Genomic DNA, 19,498 nt, shown 5'->3' on the forward strand with positions numbered 1-19,498 from the left:
GAGTGTGTACTGTACGCTTTTACTCCCTAAAACACCGAGTGTGAGTGTTTTAGGGAGTAAAAGCTGCACATCTGACCCAAACCTGGAGAATTATCTTTTAAAGTTCCAGTTTTCTAGGGAATCAGCTGAAAATGCAGGAAGGTGTGAAGTAATAACTCAGAGAAACGCTGAATACATCCAGATGTTTGGCAGAAGAAGGCACAGCTGGATGATCCTTTGGGTTCAAAACCAACACGTGAAAACCAGTCAGCTGACTAGCAAAGTCTGTTATTTTTATTAAAAAGCCTTTAAGTTGCTATGAGATCTCTTCCAGCAGCTCTATGTGATCTAGACCTAAACTGTTGAGACAGCTCAGACTGAGACAACCGAGAGGAAACATCTGACTTCAGACGACCGAAGCAAGAAACAGAAGAGTTGAGTTTTAAAGCTTTTGGGTGAAATGGAACAAAACTTTATCAATGACCAGATTTCTTTAGCATCGCTTCTGATTTATCTCATCAAGATGCTTCAGAATAAAAAGCCCAACTGAACTGTTTGAATCTGAGCAACAAAGACAGAGGCCACCCTCACATTAGCCGCTTTCCCACTAGGGCCAGCCCCCTGCCCAGATACAGTATGGTATAAAGTGTTCACATATTGGTAGCCTGGTTTTCCCCCGTGCTTAATCAATCGTTTTTTTAAGCCCTCTTAAATATTAGCTTCATCTAAACCTTCAACTTGCATTTTGGATCCAATCCCAACCAAATTATTTAAAGATGCATTTCCTTTGGTTACTGCCCCCATTCTAGATATAATCAATCTATCCTTAGTAAATGGGTACCGTATCACAAGATTTTAAGGTTGCTGTAATCAAACCTTCACTTAAGAAGCCTTCTCTGGATCCAGATGACCCAATGAATTATAGACCAATATCTAACATTCCATTTTTATCCAAAGTCCTGGAGAAAATAGTGGCCATCCAAGTATGTGAGCATCTAAACACTAATGCTCTGTTTGAGGAATTTCAGTCTGGTTTTAGAGAGTATCACAGTACTGAAACTGCATTAGTGAGAGTTACAAATGATATTCTCATGGCCTCAGATAAGAATCTTGTGTCTGTTCTAGTCTTGTTAGATCTCAGTGCTGCCTTTGACACAGTTGATCACAATGTTCTTTTAGAAAGACTTGAACATGTTGTAGGGATCAAAGGAACAGCGTTAGGCTGGTTTAAATCCTACCTGTCTGACAGATTTCATTTTGTAAACGTACATGACAAATCTTCTTCTTACTCCAGGGTTACTTGCGGAGTACCACAGGGTTCAGTGCTTGGACCAATTCTTTTTACTATATATATGTTCCCAATTGGTAAAATCATTAGACAGCATGGGATAAACTTCCACTGTTATGCTGACGATACTCAGTTATATTTATCCATTAACCCTGATGAACCTAATCGGTTGGGTAGATTACAGGCTTGTCTTGAGGACATAAAAAGTTGGATGACTCTAAACTTTTTGCTTTTAAATCAAGACAAGACGGAAGTTCTCATCTTTGGACCAGAAATCCAGAAAAGGAAATTGCTTAGCCAATCGCCTGACCTTAATGGCATTACATTAATCTCCGAGAACAAAGCAAGGAACCTTGGTGTTATCTTTGACCAGGACATGTCATTCAAATCCCAGGTTTCACAAGTTTGTAGGATTTCCTTTTTCCACCTTCGGAATATTGCTAAGATTAGAAGCATACTTTCCAGGAGTGATGCTGAAAAACTAGTTCATGCATTTATTACATCAAGACTGGATTACTGTAATCCATTACTCTCAGGAAGTCCACAGAATGTAGTTAAGTCTTCAGCTTGTCCAAAATGCTGCAGCTAGAGTTCTGATGAGAATTAAAAAGAGAGATCATATCTCTCCTGTCTTAGCTTCCCTACATTGGCTACCTGTTAAATTCAGAATAGATTTTAAGATCCTTCTTCTCACATATAAAGCTCTTAATAATCAAGCTCCATCATACATCAGTGATCTGATTGTTCCATACATTCCTAACCGAGCACTTTGCTCTCAGACTGCAGGTCTACTGGTGGTTCCCAGAATATCTAAAATTAGGATGGGAGGCAGATCCTTTAGTTATCAGGCTCCTCTCCTGTGGAACCAGCTCCCAGCCTTAGTCCGTGAGGCAGACACCTTGTCTACTTTTAAGAATAGGCTTAAAACATTTTTATTTGATAGGGCCTATAGTTAAAATCTGATGTTAGCCTAAATCTGGACAAGTGGGGGGAGTATAGGGAGGTGGAGTATACAGTCGGTAAAGACGACTCTCCCTTGCCCTGACTCCAACATGCCTCCATCTAAATAGGATAGATTATCCAGAGTTATCTCTGTAGTTATGCTGCTATAGGCTTAGACTGCTGGAGGATACACTGACCACTTTTCACACTCTACTGCTTTATTCTACAATCTGCTCTTTAACTGTATTATTTCCTGCTAATTCAGCTGTTAACTTTATTTTCTCTCTAAGTGTTTTTCTCCCCAGAAGAAGCTACAACGATGTTCTGCTGAGCTGTGGCGGCCTCATGGAGGGGGCCATCGTCTAGCACACTGCTGCTAACCACTAATACATTCTCCCTCTCCTGATAATAACTTTTTGATTTCCTTGACGTTGGATGTGCTACTACTAGTTTATCCGCTTAATTATAGATCCACTAGGATAAATACAATAAAGTTTATCTCACCAAATAGAATATTTACTAACACATCATAATATAACTATAGACACATTACTTGTCCGTGTGTGTGTGTGTGTGTGTGTGTGTGTCTGCTCTGTCTTCTCGATCCCCAGTGAGTCGTGGAGGATGGCTGCTTATACTGAGCCAGGATTCTCTGGAGGTTTCTTCCTGTTAAAAGGGAGTTTTCCTCTCCACTGTCGCTTTTTGCTTGCTTGGTATGAGGATTGCTGTATAGTTCAGTGACTTGATGCAATTTGCTGGGTTCCTTATATAGGAAACATTATTTCTGATTGGCTTAATGAACTGGCCTGAATTGGAATGTTTATTATGTGAAGTGCCTTGAGACGACTCTTGTCATGATTTGGCGCTATATAAATAAACTTGAATTGAATATTATTTATTTCCAAAATAAAAACCATAACCACTGCTTTATGTGGTAGCAATCTTTTCAGCACAACCTGGACTTTATGAATTTATACTTATTTTTTATATTTGGACATAAAGGGGTTGCATATTAGACCTTAAATCACTCAGAAACATAAAATCAGAATTGGAAAAAAAGTTGTTTATTTTACTGTGAAACCAACAAACATTTATGACGAGTGTTTTTTATCATTTAGAATGGTAATCTAGACTGTACGTTTATAAACGATATGACTAAATATAGCAAATAACTAATTTAAAAAAAATTATTAGCCCTCTGGTGTCCAGGGTGTGAATCACCATTTTTGACTCATTTTGGTTTTTCTTTTGTATTTTCTAATAAAAACAATAAATATTGCCTTATGGGGTATCATTTTTTTCAGGACAACCTGGACTATCTGAATTTATACTTATTTTATTAATTAGGCAATAATGTACATGCATTTTGGAGTGGGGAGTGGCTCGGTCTCACGCCGCGGAGATCGAGATCTGACTGCTGTGCGGCGCTGCCCACTCCTCTCGTTGGATCTCCGAGGAGCTGGATCTCTGCCTTCATCCTCTCATCATGACCCAACTCTTCTATGAGGACGGATGGATCTGCCACATCGTCATCAACATCCTCGCTGTTTGCCTCAGACTTCGGCTGTGAGACTCCGCCCACTTCCTCTGCTTCCAGTTCAAAAAGCAGCCATACTATCTGAACTGCCTGGTGGACATTTATCCTTCTCATCATCCTTTATTAAAGCCTAATAAAAGCCTACTAAACTGCAGAGACAATAGATCTGTCCGGATCACTCCAAAATATGAAGTTTACCGTCAACATCTGTCTTAATTGTTTGTTGTTACTACGTTCCCGCCAAGCGGCTCCTTTTTGCGCACATCTCGTTACTCGTGCAGCCTTCCTCTCTCTCTCAGCTACGTCATGATGCTATATGTGAGACTTCCACCAACAGCAACAGGATCTCATGTTTTTGTGGGTTTTTTATGTTCACAAGCACGTTCCCGCTCACGGATTACTAAACTGCTGTTTGACAAGTTGTCAGATTGTCTAAAAATAGGTCGTTTATTTTGTTTAGTATAACTCCGCTTTTACGTTGCCTATTAACAACATTTAAAAACTGGGGTGTGGTTTATAATCTCCTTTTTAAAGCTGAATTGAAACCGAAACTCAGGGAGGCGGAGTCTTGCTGCTACAGCTTCCCAAATCAGACCTGATCTAAAGACGCGGATACTTGTCCGTGGACCCCAGAGGGTTAAAGGAGACACGCGTCTTTTGTCCCACCCACATGCTAGGAGATTTTCACATTCCTGAGAAGTGTGTGTGAACAAGACCTACCAGTGTGAGACCCGGACCGACGCCACCCAGCCCGAACCGGGCCAGATGTGGAAGCAGCATTAGAGTGTTGAAGCTAAGCTGAAGCAGCATTTAGTTCGGTCGCCTTTACTTAGTGAGATTTTAGGGTTAGGGTTCGATGACGTCAACGGTTTTTATCCTTTTATTGTTCTGTTGTTCTAACGGGTGTTCGGCCTTTGTCTGACAACAGGTTCTATTATTTAATCTACTGTTATTACTCTTTATATACTACTGTGTCAGATGTGTCTGTGTTTCATGTTCAGCACTTTGTGCTCCTCTAGTTGGTGCTAGATGAAGTGATACGGAAATGAATAAATGAAATCTGGAAACAGAACCAGCTCAGTGTGTTTACACTGTTACCATGGAGACAGACACAGCATCTGTTGCCACAAAGACAGTCTCTGTTACCATGGAGACAAAGTCATGTCAGTTCAACGACCCGGATGTTGTTGGTGTTGAAGCTACAGGATTCAGAGACACTGTTTGGACCATGAGACCGACTCAGAATCCTCACCTTGGCTCGTCCAAACTCACAGGCCAGGTCCAGAGGTGTCTTCTTGGTCTTGTTGACCAGACATGGATTGGACTGGTGCTGGAGCAACATCTCAGACTGAAACATCAGCACAACATGCAGTCAGAACCACAGGCTCAGGCAGCAGGTCAACAACAAACTGGATCAGAACCAAACAATTTAACCTGACATTTTCGTATTTATGGGTGAACGTTCCCGGTCAGCAGCTGAATCTTTAGAAAACAGATCATAGATATTGTTTTTTTAATCACACTCATGTCAACATTTGAATTTTCTCCAAATGAAAATGAGGACAGGTTTTGTTCACCTACATTCCTCCTAATCTGACCCACAACCAGAACAAAAGCTCGCAATCACATTAAAAAAGTACCTCTGAACATCTGTGCAGCTGACAGCACGGGCTCACAAACAGAGTCGCCCCGCACCCACCCAAAGGTCTGCCCATCTGTAACCAGCTGGGATCACACTCACATCTTATCAGCTGTCAGACCCGGGCTGTTGGGTTTCAGCAGAACAACGTTCCCTTCCACCAGCTAATTTAAGAGCTCCTGGTCCAGTTGTTATCTCTCTACTTTCCCCCAGAATTCCTGAAGGTCACTAGGAATTTTATTTCATTTTTGGATGATGTTTGACCCAGTTTGAGCCCAGTCAGTGTACGGTCTGCCAGTGAGCCTGCATCTATCTGTTAACATGATGGAGGTTGAGTTTCAGTCGACTCACCACTTCATAGTGTCCGTACTGGGCAGCCAGGTGGAGAGGGATGTGCCCATCCTGAGAGGTTCCATTAACTGATGCTCCAGAGCGGAGCAGCATCAGGACCGACTCTGCTTTCCCCTGCCAGGCAGCATAATGCAACGGGCGCATTCCTGCACAGCAAAACACATCACATCACGCAATGGTGGAACGTTTTTGTAGAAGGTTCTCTTTCCAAACTTCTAAAGAACACATGATGTAATAAAAGGTGTTAACAGACGTCAAATGGAGGTTTCACTAATCAGATTACCGTTACTGTCTTTGATGTCCACAGTGGCATGAGCCTCCACCAGCGCCGACAGCAGCTCTGTGGTTCCTGTGAGGGCAGCATGATGCAGCGCAGAAAACCTGCAGGTCAAAGGTCGCAGCACAGATTCAGACCACTTGTTTACTATAAAATACACATTTGCCATGCTTGTGTTTTCTGCTTCGAGTCAAAGTCAAGCATCTGCTGGAGTTTCATCTAAAAACCTCAAACAACAGAGCAACATGGAATGTCACCTCTCTGGTGGGGGAGGAGCCTGAGTTGGTGTGTGAGGTTGAGAGGTTCCGACTAGATATAGTCGGACTCACCTCAACGCATGGCTCTGGCTCTGGAACCAGTTTCCTTGAGAGGGGTTGGACTTTCTACCACTCTGGAGTTGCTCCCACTGAGAGGCGCCGAGCAGGGGTGGGCATACTAGTTGCCCCCATCTTGGTGCCTGTAGGTTGGGGTTTACCCCAGTGAATGAGAGGGTAGCCTCCCTCCGCCTACGTGTGGGGGGACGGGTTCTGACTGTGGTCTGAGCTTATGCACCAAACTACAGTTCAGACTACCCACCCTTTTTGGAGACCTTGGAGGGGGTGCTGGAGAGCGCTCCTTCCGGTGACTCCCTCGATCTGCTGGGGGACTTTAACGCTCACGTGGGCAACGACAGTGAGACCTGGAGAGGTGTGGTTGGGAGGAACAGCCCCCCTGACCTGAATTCGAGTGGTGTTTTGTTATTGGACTTCTGTGCCAGTCATGGATTGTCCATAATGAACACCATGTTCAGACATAAAGGTGTCCATATGTGCTCTTGGCACCAGGATACCTTAGGCCGCAGCTCGATGACCGACTTTGTTGTTGTTTTGTCTGACTTGCGGCCGCATGTCTTGGACACTCGGGTGAAGAGAGGGGCGGAGCTGTCAACTGACCACTACCTGGTGTTGAGTTGGCTCAGATGGTGGGGGAGGATGCCGGTCAGACCAGGCAGGCCCAAACGTATCATGAGGGTCTGCTGGGAATGTCTGGCAGAGTCTCCTGTCAGAAGGAGCTCCAATTCCCACCTCCGACAGAACTTCCAGAATGTTCCGGGGGAGGCGGGGGACATTGAGTCTGAATGGACCCTGTTCCATGCCTCCATTGTTGAGGCGGCTGACCGGAGCTGTGGTCGCAGGATCACCGGTGCCTGTCGTGGTGGCAACTCCCGAACCCGCTGGTGGACACCGGCGGTTAGGGGGGCTGTCAAGCTGAAGAAAGAGTCCTATCAGGTCTTTTTGGCCTGTGGGACTCCAGAGGCAGCTGACGGGTACTGGCAGTCCAAGCGGAACGCGGCTCGGGTGGTCGCCGAGGCAAAAATCCGGGCATGGGAGGAGTTCGGTGAGACCATGGAGCAAGACTTCCGTATGGCTTCAAGGAGATTCTGGTCCACCATCCGGCGCCTGAGGGGGGGAAAGCAGTGCGCTACCATCACTATCTATAGTGGGGACCAGTGTTGGGAGTAACGCCGTTTAAGTATAACGGTGTTACTAACGGCGTTCTTTTTTAGGTAACGGAATAATCTAATTAATTACTTTTCCCGCCGTTGCAACGCCGTTACCGTTACTGGGGACGTAAGGAAGTGCGTTACTATGTGCTTTTCGAACGTTGAGCAGCAGTGTGAGGCTTTCTGACCGCCACACTTCAGCTGCAGCCAGGGAGAGAGAGGTGTCGGTAACGCACTTACAAACTCGATGATGATTGGCCGGGTGGGCGGAGACCCTCACGGTCTCAGTCGCTGCCTGCTGTAGACACAACAGAGCAGTGATGGGAATAACGCCGTTTAAAATAACCACGTTAATAAAAAATATATATCTTTCAGTAACGAGCAAACTAATTAATTACCGTCTTTTAACAAAACGTCGTTTCTGGTACTGATAAGGAAATGTGTGCGTTAAGCAGCACGGTGTGTTGAAGCTGTCATCAGCTGATCAGGAGCTAAAGAGGCAGATGTTTCCATCCAAGCGCATCACGGCCGTGAAGAACGAGGAAGACGTGATGAATAGTCTACGGCTGCAGGTGCGGGTCTGCAGCCGTGCCCTTCTTAGCGTGACAGCGGGACGTCCCGAAGGTCCGCTCACCTGTTCACCGCTCAGACGTCCTGATCTTCTACCTTCCTAGATCCTCCAGCTGTGACCTGTTTCTGATCATGTCTTTAGTCCCGCTGTAACACTGATGCATCAGTCTCAGACGTCATGGAGCTCAGGTGTTATTAGAACTACCTGTGTGTGTTCACCACCCAGCTTCAGCTCTTCTGTGGTTGGGTCTGACCCAGGTTAGTAAATGTAAGTCCTCCATCAGGCTCGTGCCTCTTCTAGTGTCATTTTAAAGGATTTTATTTATTTATTTAACCGTTACTAGATTACCCGCAACAGAAATGTTGCTAAAAACACACAATTATGTGACGCTGGAAAAATTAAAATGCTGTGCAAATTTACACTTATTTCTGTAATTTAACTAGACTGAGAGACCATTTAAAGGCTCAGGAACCTTTACAGGTGTTTCTATTTGCAATTTTACATTTTAGCTGATTGGGGTCTTGTTAAATATCACACAGTGACCTTTTAATAGTCTAGATTAGTGTAATGTTCCTATTAGTAGTTCCTCCTGTTAAGTGCATATTTATTTAAATTATTCAGGTTTATAAAAACATTTGGACATTTTATTATGTTCCAGTCGTTAGTCATTTATATTTCACTATTGTAGTAATTCTTGCATTCTTTAATGAAAAAAGTAACTAAGTAGTTATTTTTCTTGGTAATTAGTTACTTTTATAATCTTGTAACTCAGTTAGTAACTGAGTTACTTTTTTGACAAAGTAATCAGTAACTATAACTAATTACTTTTTTAAAGTAACGTTCCCAACACTGGTGGGGGCGGTGTGCTGCTGACCTCTACTCAGGACGTTGTGGATCGGTGGGCAGAATACTTCGAAGATGTCTTCCAGTGAGGAAGCAGAGTCTGGGGACTTTGGGTTGGCCTCTCAAATCTCTGGTGCGGAGGTCACTGAGGTGGTTAAAAAGCTCCTCTGTGGCAAGGCTCCGGGGGTGGATGAGATCCGCCCGAAGTTCCTTAAGGCTCTGGATGTTGTGGGGCTGTGTTGGCTGACGCGGCTCTGCAGTATCGTGTGGACATCAGGGGCAGTTACACTGGACTGGCGGACCGGGTGGTGGTCCCCTTATTTAGAAAGGGGGCCCGCAGGGTGTGAGAGTGAGGGAAAACTGGAGCGTGAGATCGATAGGCGGATTGGTGCTGTATCTGCAGTGATGCGGGTGTAACCACAATAACTTCTGACCCCATTTCCGCCAATCCCTTTATTGTGGCGGGAATGAACCCTGTATAAGTTCCCGGTAAATCAGCTGCATGTTCCCTGCTTACCTGGCTGCTGTTGTCCCTGTGGTTGGCATACTTGTCAGATATTGACAGATTTTACATTGCATACTAGTTGACAGCGTGCAATAACCCGGCCGATTCATTCATCTTTACACCACCTCACAATCGACTCAACGGTGAGTTATTAGTTCGTTTTGTTTGGTCATAATTAATGAAAGTAGGGAGCCGCGGTAGCGCATTCTAAAATGCTGGCAAGTTAATGCAAGGCTAGTAACATTAAGTGCAACTACTAGTTTTATTCATCGAACCTTGTTGTTGTTGTTTATTCCACTACGGCCGAATGTTGAATTAACGTATCAAGAGTCGAACGAGTGATTTCATTTTTGTAGTTTGGTCCGTTTTAGATGTTTTTGGTTACATTTCTGATTAAATGCCAAAACGGCCGATGCGACTTTTGCATTGAGTTAAATTCCATTTAGATAATTGAACTTGTTGCGCAACACCTGTGATTATGTGAGAAAAACATGTTTGATTAACTGATTAGCTTTATTGCCGATATACTTTGATGGGACCCACGAGAATGTTATTTTGTAATAGTATTTTGAATGATAGTCATTATAAGAGATATGATTGGTTTGGTTATTGGTTTATTGATTATTGTATAACATATGGCATCAATTATTTAACTTTATTTAGTTTGTCATAGCAGTTGAACGCTGTTTCATTTTCTTCTGTGAATGATTATTTATGTTTTTGACCTTGTTTAGGTCAGGTTTTTTTCCCGCGATCAGCCCTGATCAGCGCGGGATGGCGAGCCACCCGACCACCGCTGTATTGCGATAGGATTTGCGAACCTTTGGACCAAACTAAACGTTAACACATGACCTATCCCAGGTCCATGAACCTAAACTGATCTCATACTGGACTAAACCTCGTTCCACCTCCTTTTGGAACTTAATAAGCTGTTTTGTATTGTCATCATTATTTTTGTTTGTGATGTATATGGTTATAGTGTTTTGTACATCTGTCTATATATTTCTCATAACATACATCAGGGATTCCCAAAGTGTGGTGCGCGCACCCCTGGGGGTGCGCGAGCTGCCGCTAGGGGGTGCGCGAGGTGAAAAATGTAATGGCTGCGGAGCTCAGAAAAGTCTGTCATATGTCACCATTAGCGTAGAAACTCATTTGTGGGTGGGCCAAAGAAAAAGTAAGTGGGCCCAATAAATTTAATTGAAAACAAGTATATTTAGCTTGTGTGTGTGTGTGTGTGTGCGTGTCCTCCGCATGTGCCCTAGCTTCATAATAACAATGCGCCGAGCTTCAGCACTCTGGCCTGCGCACGCCAATATGTTCCGTATTTGATCATTTTTAACGGTGTTGGAGGAATCTGAAGGTGGTGAGTCATTCTGGCAGATTGTAATTAACACCTGTCTCATGCAGGTGTTCTGACATTGTAAACCTCACACACAGGACATTGTGGATGTAACTAAATAACAAGAAATTATTCCCATTCAGGCTATTAACAGCGCGCTGACGATCTGAAGTTCAGAGTGCGTCTGTCAGAGGTCAGACGCGTTCCGGCTGAACCACGGCTCATGGGTGCACAAGTGAGCACATCTGGGCTGGGCAGAAGTCATTTTACAACATTGGTTTAAATAGCGCCAATAACGAGACGCGGTGACTTGAGCGGCTGTGCTGCGCGCGCGCACACACACACACAGATTCAATAAGCGCGCACGCTGCTTTAACTCCGGCGCGCCGTCAGACTGAAGGCAGAACTGAACGCTGCCTCCACCGTGATAAAAACTTTTAAGAGTTTATTTTTCATTCAAGGTCAAATTAAGATATTAGCTTCTGGGATGAGTCGGGTCCGCTCCAGCCAGTGACTCCTCATGAACCTGACCACAACTCCTGTTACTGCAGCATTTGTTGTTCCAGTCAGCGTGGCAGCGGATCGCAGATTCAGCCACACCATAAAACAGCAATAAGTCGGTCTGAGGCAAAAGTGAACATCATGGCTATATCTTGTCCCCTATAGACAATTGATTACGCACAAGTAGGTGATCAGCTCAGGTTTACGCAGAGCAGAAGGAAGGAGAGCGCTCTGGCCGCACAGGTTAAACGTTCCTACTTTAAGAAAACCGTTAAATTGCATTGTTTATGTGCTACCTGGGCACTCTAAATATTTATTTAAAATTAAATCAAAGGAAATTGTAATGGTATCGAATGTTTATTAATTACTATTTAAAAAATGAAAGTGATGGGGATTTTTTTAACCCTGTCTGTTTAGCTTGACATCTGATATATATATATATATATATATATATATATATATATATAGAGAGAGAGAGAGAGAGAGAGAGCCATGCCCCGATGTGGGGGCTGGGGGGGGGGCGTCGACATGGTCGGGACATAGAAGGGGGTGCGCAGCTAAATAAGTTTGGGAACCACTGACATACATTATATATATATATATATATATATATATATATATATATATATATTTTTTTTTTTTTTTTTTTCAAGCTCTATTCTGGTTTCCTGTGTTTTATTCACACACATAGTCGAAACTACTTCTGATAGCTCACTGTCTATGAAGTTGCAGTCAGCAGACCTGGTCCTTTACCGTGTTACACGGGCGTTGTACCGGTCTGTCGTGGTGAAGACAGAGAATTCTGCTGTTGTGTCCTTGGGCAAGACACTTAACCCACCTTGCCTGCTGGTGGTGGTCGGAGGGACTGGTGGCACCAGTGCTCGGCAGCCTTGCCTCTGTCAGTGCGCCCCAGGGCAGCTGTGGCTACATCGTAGCTCATCACCATCAGTGTGTGAATGTGTGTGTGAATGGATGAATGATACACTGTAGTGTAAAGCGCTTTGGAGTCATTACTCTGAGAAGCGCTATACAAGTGCGGGTCATTTAGCATTTAAGAGAGCTGAGTCAGAAGGCGAAGCTCTCGATTTACCGGGCGATCTACGTTCCTACCCTCACCTATGGTCATGAGCTTTGGATAGTGACCGAAAGAACGAGATCGCTGATACAAGCGGCCGAAATGAGTTTTCTCCAAAGAGTGGCTGGGCTCTCCCTTAGAGATAGGGTGAGAAGCTCGGTCATCCGGGAGGGGCTTGGAGTAGACCCGCTGCTCCTCCACATCAAGAGGAGCCAGTTGAGGTGGCTCGGGCATCTGGTCAGGACGCCTCCCTGGTGAGGTTTTCCGGGCACGTCCAACCGGGAGGAGACCTAAAGGTAGACCCAGGACACGGTGGAGGGACTATGTCTCTCACCTGGCCAGGGAACACCTTGGGATTCCCCCGGAGGAGCTGGCCCAAGTGGCTGGGGAGAGGGAAGTCTTAGGCTACTGCCCCCGTGCCCCGGTGACCCGACTCCGGGTAAGCGGATGAAAATGGATGGATGGTGGATGAAAATGGATGGATGGATGGATGGATGGATGGAACAGAGCAACAGAAATGCTGTAAAATCAATGTGAAGGTGCATCTTTGAGTGCATGACTCTTAATGTTGATGATCAGCTGATGTCTGAATGAGATTATCGGCTCGCATTTTTCATCTCAAAATTTAAATAAATACAAAGTGTGAATAATTTCCCTGCCAGTAGTAAAACTCCATCATTCTGTAACATCCAGAAAGGGTCCATTTTGACCTTTATTTTGACCGGCAGTGACCGGTCACCTACAGACATAAGTCCACCATCTAGGTGGTGTTGCTGCTCTATCTTCTAACACCCAGATGATTCTGCAGGGCTTGTTGACGGCCCATGAAGACGAGATTATCAGACTTATCCCAGACTGCTGGATGCCACACTCTGAATGAAAAGTGAACTTTTACAACTCATAAGTTAAATAACCATATGGTTGAATGAACCAGATGTTAAATAAAAGGTTTGAATAATCTGTGCCTAATTCAGTGTGTCACGAACTCCTCCAGCTGACTGCATTCCATTCATTCCTGCCACTAACGTGGCGACTGACGTCATCACGCCGACACTACTTAAGGAAGTGCCGGCGTTTCATTCATTGCTCAGTCATCGTTCTCACCAGACTTTGTATCGAGTCTCCAGGCTTACCAGCCCTCTTAACCCTCAAGCTACACCTACAGGAAATAACCACGCCGGTTATCTCCGTCTCTCCGCGTCTGGGCAACAGAACTCTCAGTCACGCTTCAGATCTGCCAACCAGCTCAACCCACGTCAGGCTCGGTGGGCCCTCTTTTTCGAGCCGTACCACTTCCATATCGCCTACCGGCCCGGCTCCAAGAACCTCAAGGCGGACGCTCTCTCTCGGCGTTTCGCACCAGATGCCGCCCCCCCCGGAGCCTCGGACCATTCTGCCGACTCAACGCTTCCTGGCCTCCCTCCAATGGCCGTTGGAGCAGTCCATACAGGCGGAACTTCCTGGCGATCCAGCGCCGCCGGAGACCCCACCGAACCGTCTCTACGTTCCCGCCTCCTGCCGGCAAGAGGCGCTCATGTGGGGGCATTGTTCGCGGCTCGCGGGACATCAAGGACAAGCCCGAACCCTCCAGTTCCTCCGTCGGGCTCTCTGGTGGCTGTCCATGAGGAAGGACGTCCGCGAGTTCACAGCTGCATGTGATGTGTGTGCTCGCTCCAAGTCCTCCAACCGACCCGGCGCTGGAGAGTTGCAGCCTCTCCCTGTGCCTAAGCGGCCGTGGTCACACATCGGGCTGGACTTTGTCACGGGACTGCCGGCGGTCGACCACCTGGACAATATAATGACTATCACGGACCGTTTCTCCAAGGCCGTGCACTTAGTGGCCCTGGCCGGCCTCCCCACTGCCAAGAGAACGGCCAAACTGCTCCTGGAGCAGGTGGTGCGGCTCCATGGTTTCCCTCAGGACGTGGTTTTCGACCGAGGACCCCAGTTCGTCTCACGCTTCTGGAAGGCGTTCTGTCGCCTGGTCGGTGCTTCCACCAGTCTGTCCTCTGGATACCACCCGCAGACAAACGGTCAGACAGAGAGAGCTAACCAGCAGCTTGGACGCTACCTGCGCTGCTTCGCTTCGTCCCAGCCGGCCACCTGGCCCCGCTTCCTCCTGTGGGCGGAGCTGTCACACAACCTCCAGACCTCCTCTGCCACGAGTCTGTCTCCCTTCGAGACCTGTTACGGTTATCAGCCTCCTCTGTTTGATCATCAGGTGCCCGAGGTGGAGGTCCCTGCTGCCCAGACGCTGGTCCGCCGCTGTCGGCTCGCCTGGATCCGGGCCCGTGCGGCCATCACCCGGGCCAACACGGAGTATGCCCGTCAGCATCGCCGCCGCCACCGGCCTGGCCCCGTCTTCCGGTCTGGCGACCAGGTGTGGCTCTCCTCCGCTAACCTGAGGATGCCGGCTGGCTCCCGGAAGCTCACTCCTCGCTTCCTGGGTCCGTTCCCTGTCCTCAAGGTCATCAATCCAGTCACCTGCCGTCTACGCCTACCGGCTACTCTCCGGATCCACCCGGTCTTTCACGTCTCCCAGCTTAAGCCGGTGATCTCCTCTCCTCTCCACCCTCCACCGGTCCGGGTGCCTCCGCCCCGCGGTGTTGAGGCGGATCGCACCTACACGGTCCGCAGGATTCTGGACGCCCGCCGCCGGGGACGAGGTTGGCAGTACCTCGTGGACTGGGAGGGGTACGGGCCTGAGGAACGCTCTTGGGAGCCCAAGAGCTCGTTTGTCGACCCTGCCCTGCTAACAGACTTCTGGGCCCGCCGTCCTGGGACTTCGGGTGCCGTCCCTAGAGGGGGGGGGTCCTGTCACGAACTCCTCCAGCTGACTGCATTCCATTCATTCCTGCCACTAACGTGGCGACTGACGTCATCACGCCGACACTACTTAAGAAAGTGCCGGCGTTTCATTCATTGCTCAGTCATCGTTCTCACCAGACTTTGTATCGAGTCTCCAGGCTTACCAGCCCTCTAAACCCTCAAGCTACACCTACAGGAAATAACCACGCCGGTTATCTCCGTCTCTCCGCGTCTGGGCAACAGAACTCTCAGTCACGCTTCAGAACTGCCAACGAACCTGACACAGTGAAGTTGAAACATTGTTCTTACAATGACCTATTTATATCTTATGATCAGAACTGTTTGATTTAACAAGTGAATCATTGTCTACACTCATACACAATGAGTTCATTAGATGCAAATTAAGGTTAGGGTCGCCTCACATAAAGTTTAAAGGTTCTTTATCCACAGAACTAGAACAGCTTGTATCTGGAAGGTGTGGTTTTCTGAGGGATGTTTGGTAAAGCCTACAACATGACAAATTCTGATTTGCAGAAATCACAAACTCTAGATTATTAAAACTAGAGTGACTTCCCGAGTTATTCCGTTTCGAGCGGAACTCTGAAGTGGCCGATTCAGAACCAGCCTCCCTGAGACACCTCTCTCACACCGCGGTTATTCTACGAACTTCTGTGCCTTGAGGTTCACCCAACTTCCTGACATTCCAGATCTGACCGGGGGTCTCCGATCAGGGTTCGTAGACACAACAGATCACGTCTGATGTTGTTTCATTAATAATCAATTCTCTAGTTTATAGCAGACCAAAATTCTTTTACACCCAGAACTCACAATCTCTTTCAGGTACAAAGGTTCTGATGCACATCTAACCAGCGCCTACAACTCGCATATACACTCCACCGCATATCATTATTCATAGCTTGTCATGTATTATGATTAGTTTAGAAAAGAATAAAACCCTTTTAACTACAGTACATACTGGACTCTGCTGAATTAATACGAAGTGTGTTTATGGTCCCTGAACAAGCAAAGAATCCTAAACTCTTCTGGTTAAACATTCAAAGACCAATCAGGTTGATATTTCACATTTATATGGAAACATCACATCTTATTGATCATAATTAAATATGCAGTCGTTACGCTGTAAAGTGTGAGGCTACAATTCCCAAGAGGATGGATCGTTTTCAATTTAAGAAACAGAAAATGTGTCACAGCATCATCGTACAAACAGAACACACCAAACTTATGGATGAAATCTGAAAAGGAACCTGATCCAGAATCTGCAGGTTTTACAGTAATAGCACAAAGAAATTATTTATTACATAACAGCTGAAAAGGAGCTCGCATCCGTCTCCATGTTGCAGCAGAAACTCAGACATTATTGATGAGACACAGAAATGTGTTGCATGGAGTGTGTTTGAAAGGAGCTTCAGATCCCTGCTGTTTGCTGCAGCGTCTCTCTCTCACACACACACACGTGCACAAATATAAAAGAGTTCCTCCTAATAGGGCAGACTGAATTAGACCTGCTTGTGGTTTAGGAACAGGAAACTGGTCTGGACTCGCAGCAGGGAGGAGGCCTCTCATTGTGTTCATGTGTGTGAGTCACCATCAGGCCTGCCTGCAGGTAGGACATGACACCTGGAAACATGTCAGAACCTCTGAAGAACCTCCATCAGACGATTCCTGCATCATTATCAGATCAGGACCAAGTCTGGAACTAGTGGAAGACTCAGAATCCAAAGTAAGGACAAAACTGATGACTAATCTGATCAGAATGCTTTAAACTTCTGTACTACCACACAGCAGCAAGACGTGGTGGCACCAGGTGCATTATGGGAAGGCAGAGGTGTAACAATACATTCAGCTCACTGGTTTAGATGATCCACCATGCTGGGTTCACCAGAACAACACAGGAGGTTACCAACCACAGACTTGTCTCTGAGTCTTTATGGCTCTTACTGCTGCCTCACCTCTAGGTGACCTTTTGACCTCACGTCATAGCTGTGTGACCTTCTGACTAAACGTCTAACAAACAAAAGAAAGAAAACACAACCAACAGGACTTTTGAGTCTCAAACTGAACAAAGCCCGTGTTTTCAAAGATAAGAGGGACAGTTCCTGGACAGGTCCAGCCATCATGAGCTCAGGCGGGATCTAAACCCCCCCCCCCCACACACACACACACACACACGCACACACACGCACGCAGACACACACACGCAGACACACACACACACACACACACACACACACACACACACACACACACACACACACACACACACACACACACACACACACACAGGTGAAAACACTAGACAGAGAGGAAATAAAGCCACAAGTCTTGGGTAAACAAAGCAGAAAAGAGGATGAAACACATCCCTGAGTAAAGATGGAGATGGGGGGGTGGGGGGGGGGGGGTAATGCTGTCCTGCCTACTTCATTCCCTCCCTCTGATGCTGGAGACTGTTTTCATGTTCAGCAGAACAAAACAAAGCACTGCGGGCTACGACAGTAATGGACACACAGTTGAGAGGAAGAGAGAGCAGAAAACCAGGTCTGGGTCTGAATCAGCTGTTAGGGGGGGGGGGGGGGGGGACTTCTGTTTGAATCTGGAAAAACATCACAAACAAAACTGGAAGAGATTATGTGTGTCTGATCCAGGTCTCTCTCTCTGTCTGTCTCTCACTCACTCACTCACACACTCACTCACTCACACACTCACTCACACACTCACTCACACACTCACTCACTCACACACTCACACACTCACTCACACACTCACTCACACACTCACTCACACACTCACACACTCACTCTCTCACTCACTCACACACTCACTCACACACTCACTCACTCACACACTCACACACTCACTCACACACTCACTCACACACTCACTCACACACTCACTCACACACTCACACACTCACTCTCTCACTCACACACACACACACACACACACATAAACACACTCACTCACACACTCACTCACACACTCACACACTCACTCACTCACACACTCACTCACTCACACACTCACTCACACACACACACACACTCACACACTCACACACACTCACTCACTCACACACTCACACACTCACTCACACACTCACTCACTCACCCTCTCACTCACACACACACACACTCACACACACACTCACTCACTCACTCACTCACACCCTTGTCATCTGTGCTGAATGGAGCACTGTAGATGCAGCAGACAGACTGTGAGTGACATTCCGATAGAGAGGGAGAGTTTCACGACATTCCTGCTGGTGGTGTCGCATTCCAGAGCATGTTGACCAATCACAGATGTCCAAATCCTCCTCTGGTGGCAGACAGTCTAAAGACCTCCAGCGATGGGGGAGTGTCAGATCAACAAACCATTTTAAACGAGATCATCAACGCTCTGTGGAGCCACGAAGTTCTAGAACCTTCTGAGGTTTCTCTGTTGAACAATCAGCCACAGAGTCAGAAGGTCCACGTTGTCCAGGTCTTCAGCCTCCTGGTGAACCACAACCAAACACAAGTGTGTTCAGGAGAATCTCATGGAACCAAATCAGGAATCCTCCACAAACCATTCGGTCAGTCGGATGCGTACTCCGGAACTTTGTTGGAGAGAATGGAACCAAAAAGGAAGCGCAGCATCCAGATAGGCGTCAGCGCCAAATCAAGAGCCCGGTTCTGTGATGGTACAGGTTCGGATCAGGGTTCTGAACATCTGCTGCCTTGAGGACAACAAGAGGAGGAGACGGGCTCTTTCAACCTTATTTTCCATAACTTTTCCATAAAGTCCAGATCCAAATAGAGAATATACGAAAACAATTAGTAGAAGCTGAAATAATTAAACAAGCAACAACAAAAGCAACCTTGATGGACCAGCTGTTCAACACGGCTCATGAGGACAACCACTACAGCTGTAAACACTAAAACCACAACTAATGTCCTGCAGACAGAGCTCCATAAACCAGATCTGGATCCTGTAAACTGGCTTCAGACCAGCATCTAGAGTCTCTTAGAGATCTAGTAAAAACGAGGAATGATCCCGTGTAAAAAGGGTAAAACCTGTGAAATCTGCCCCAGATGAAACATGAGGAGGGTTCATTAGAGCAGATTGTTGGTTTGTTTTAACAGATTTGAGTTTTTACTGTTGATTAAACATCTGGGTGGAGCTTTATGAGGTGGACTTACAAATGTGCAACTTCTCAGAGACTGAAGACCACACAGAGACTTGCAGATGGACCCAGCTGGAGATGAAAAACTCTCTGGTTCAAGTTTTAAATATAAACACCAGCTGATGGTCAACATGGAGGATGAAGGTGTGCGGATGAGGAGGAGAGTCTGACGCATGA

The 19,498-nt window shown here is 46.4% G+C and overlaps 1 protein-coding gene across 6 annotated transcripts in view; it reads right to left on the reverse strand.

Annotated features, from left to right (window-relative positions):
- The window catches only part of LOC107396532 (caskin-2), a 72,097-nt gene that overhangs the window by 20,183 nt on the left and 32,416 nt on the right, over positions 1 to 19,498 (reverse strand). For all 6 annotated transcript variants that reach the window (XM_070551536.1, XM_070551537.1, XM_015976294.3 and 3 more), the window contains 3 exons: positions 6,020 to 6,117; positions 5,737 to 5,882; positions 4,999 to 5,094 (listed from right to left, as the gene is read on the reverse strand). In XM_070551536.1, coding sequence (XP_070407637.1) covers positions 4,999 to 5,094; positions 5,737 to 5,882; positions 6,020 to 6,117 — 340 coding nt within the window. The remainder of the gene's footprint in view (positions 1 to 4,998; positions 5,095 to 5,736; positions 5,883 to 6,019; positions 6,118 to 19,498) is intronic.

This window comes from Nothobranchius furzeri, chromosome 5 (genome assembly GCF_043380555.1).
Source record: "Nothobranchius furzeri strain GRZ-AD chromosome 5, NfurGRZ-RIMD1, whole genome shotgun sequence".
Classification (NCBI taxonomy): Eukaryota; Metazoa; Chordata; class Actinopteri; order Cyprinodontiformes; family Nothobranchiidae; genus Nothobranchius; species Nothobranchius furzeri.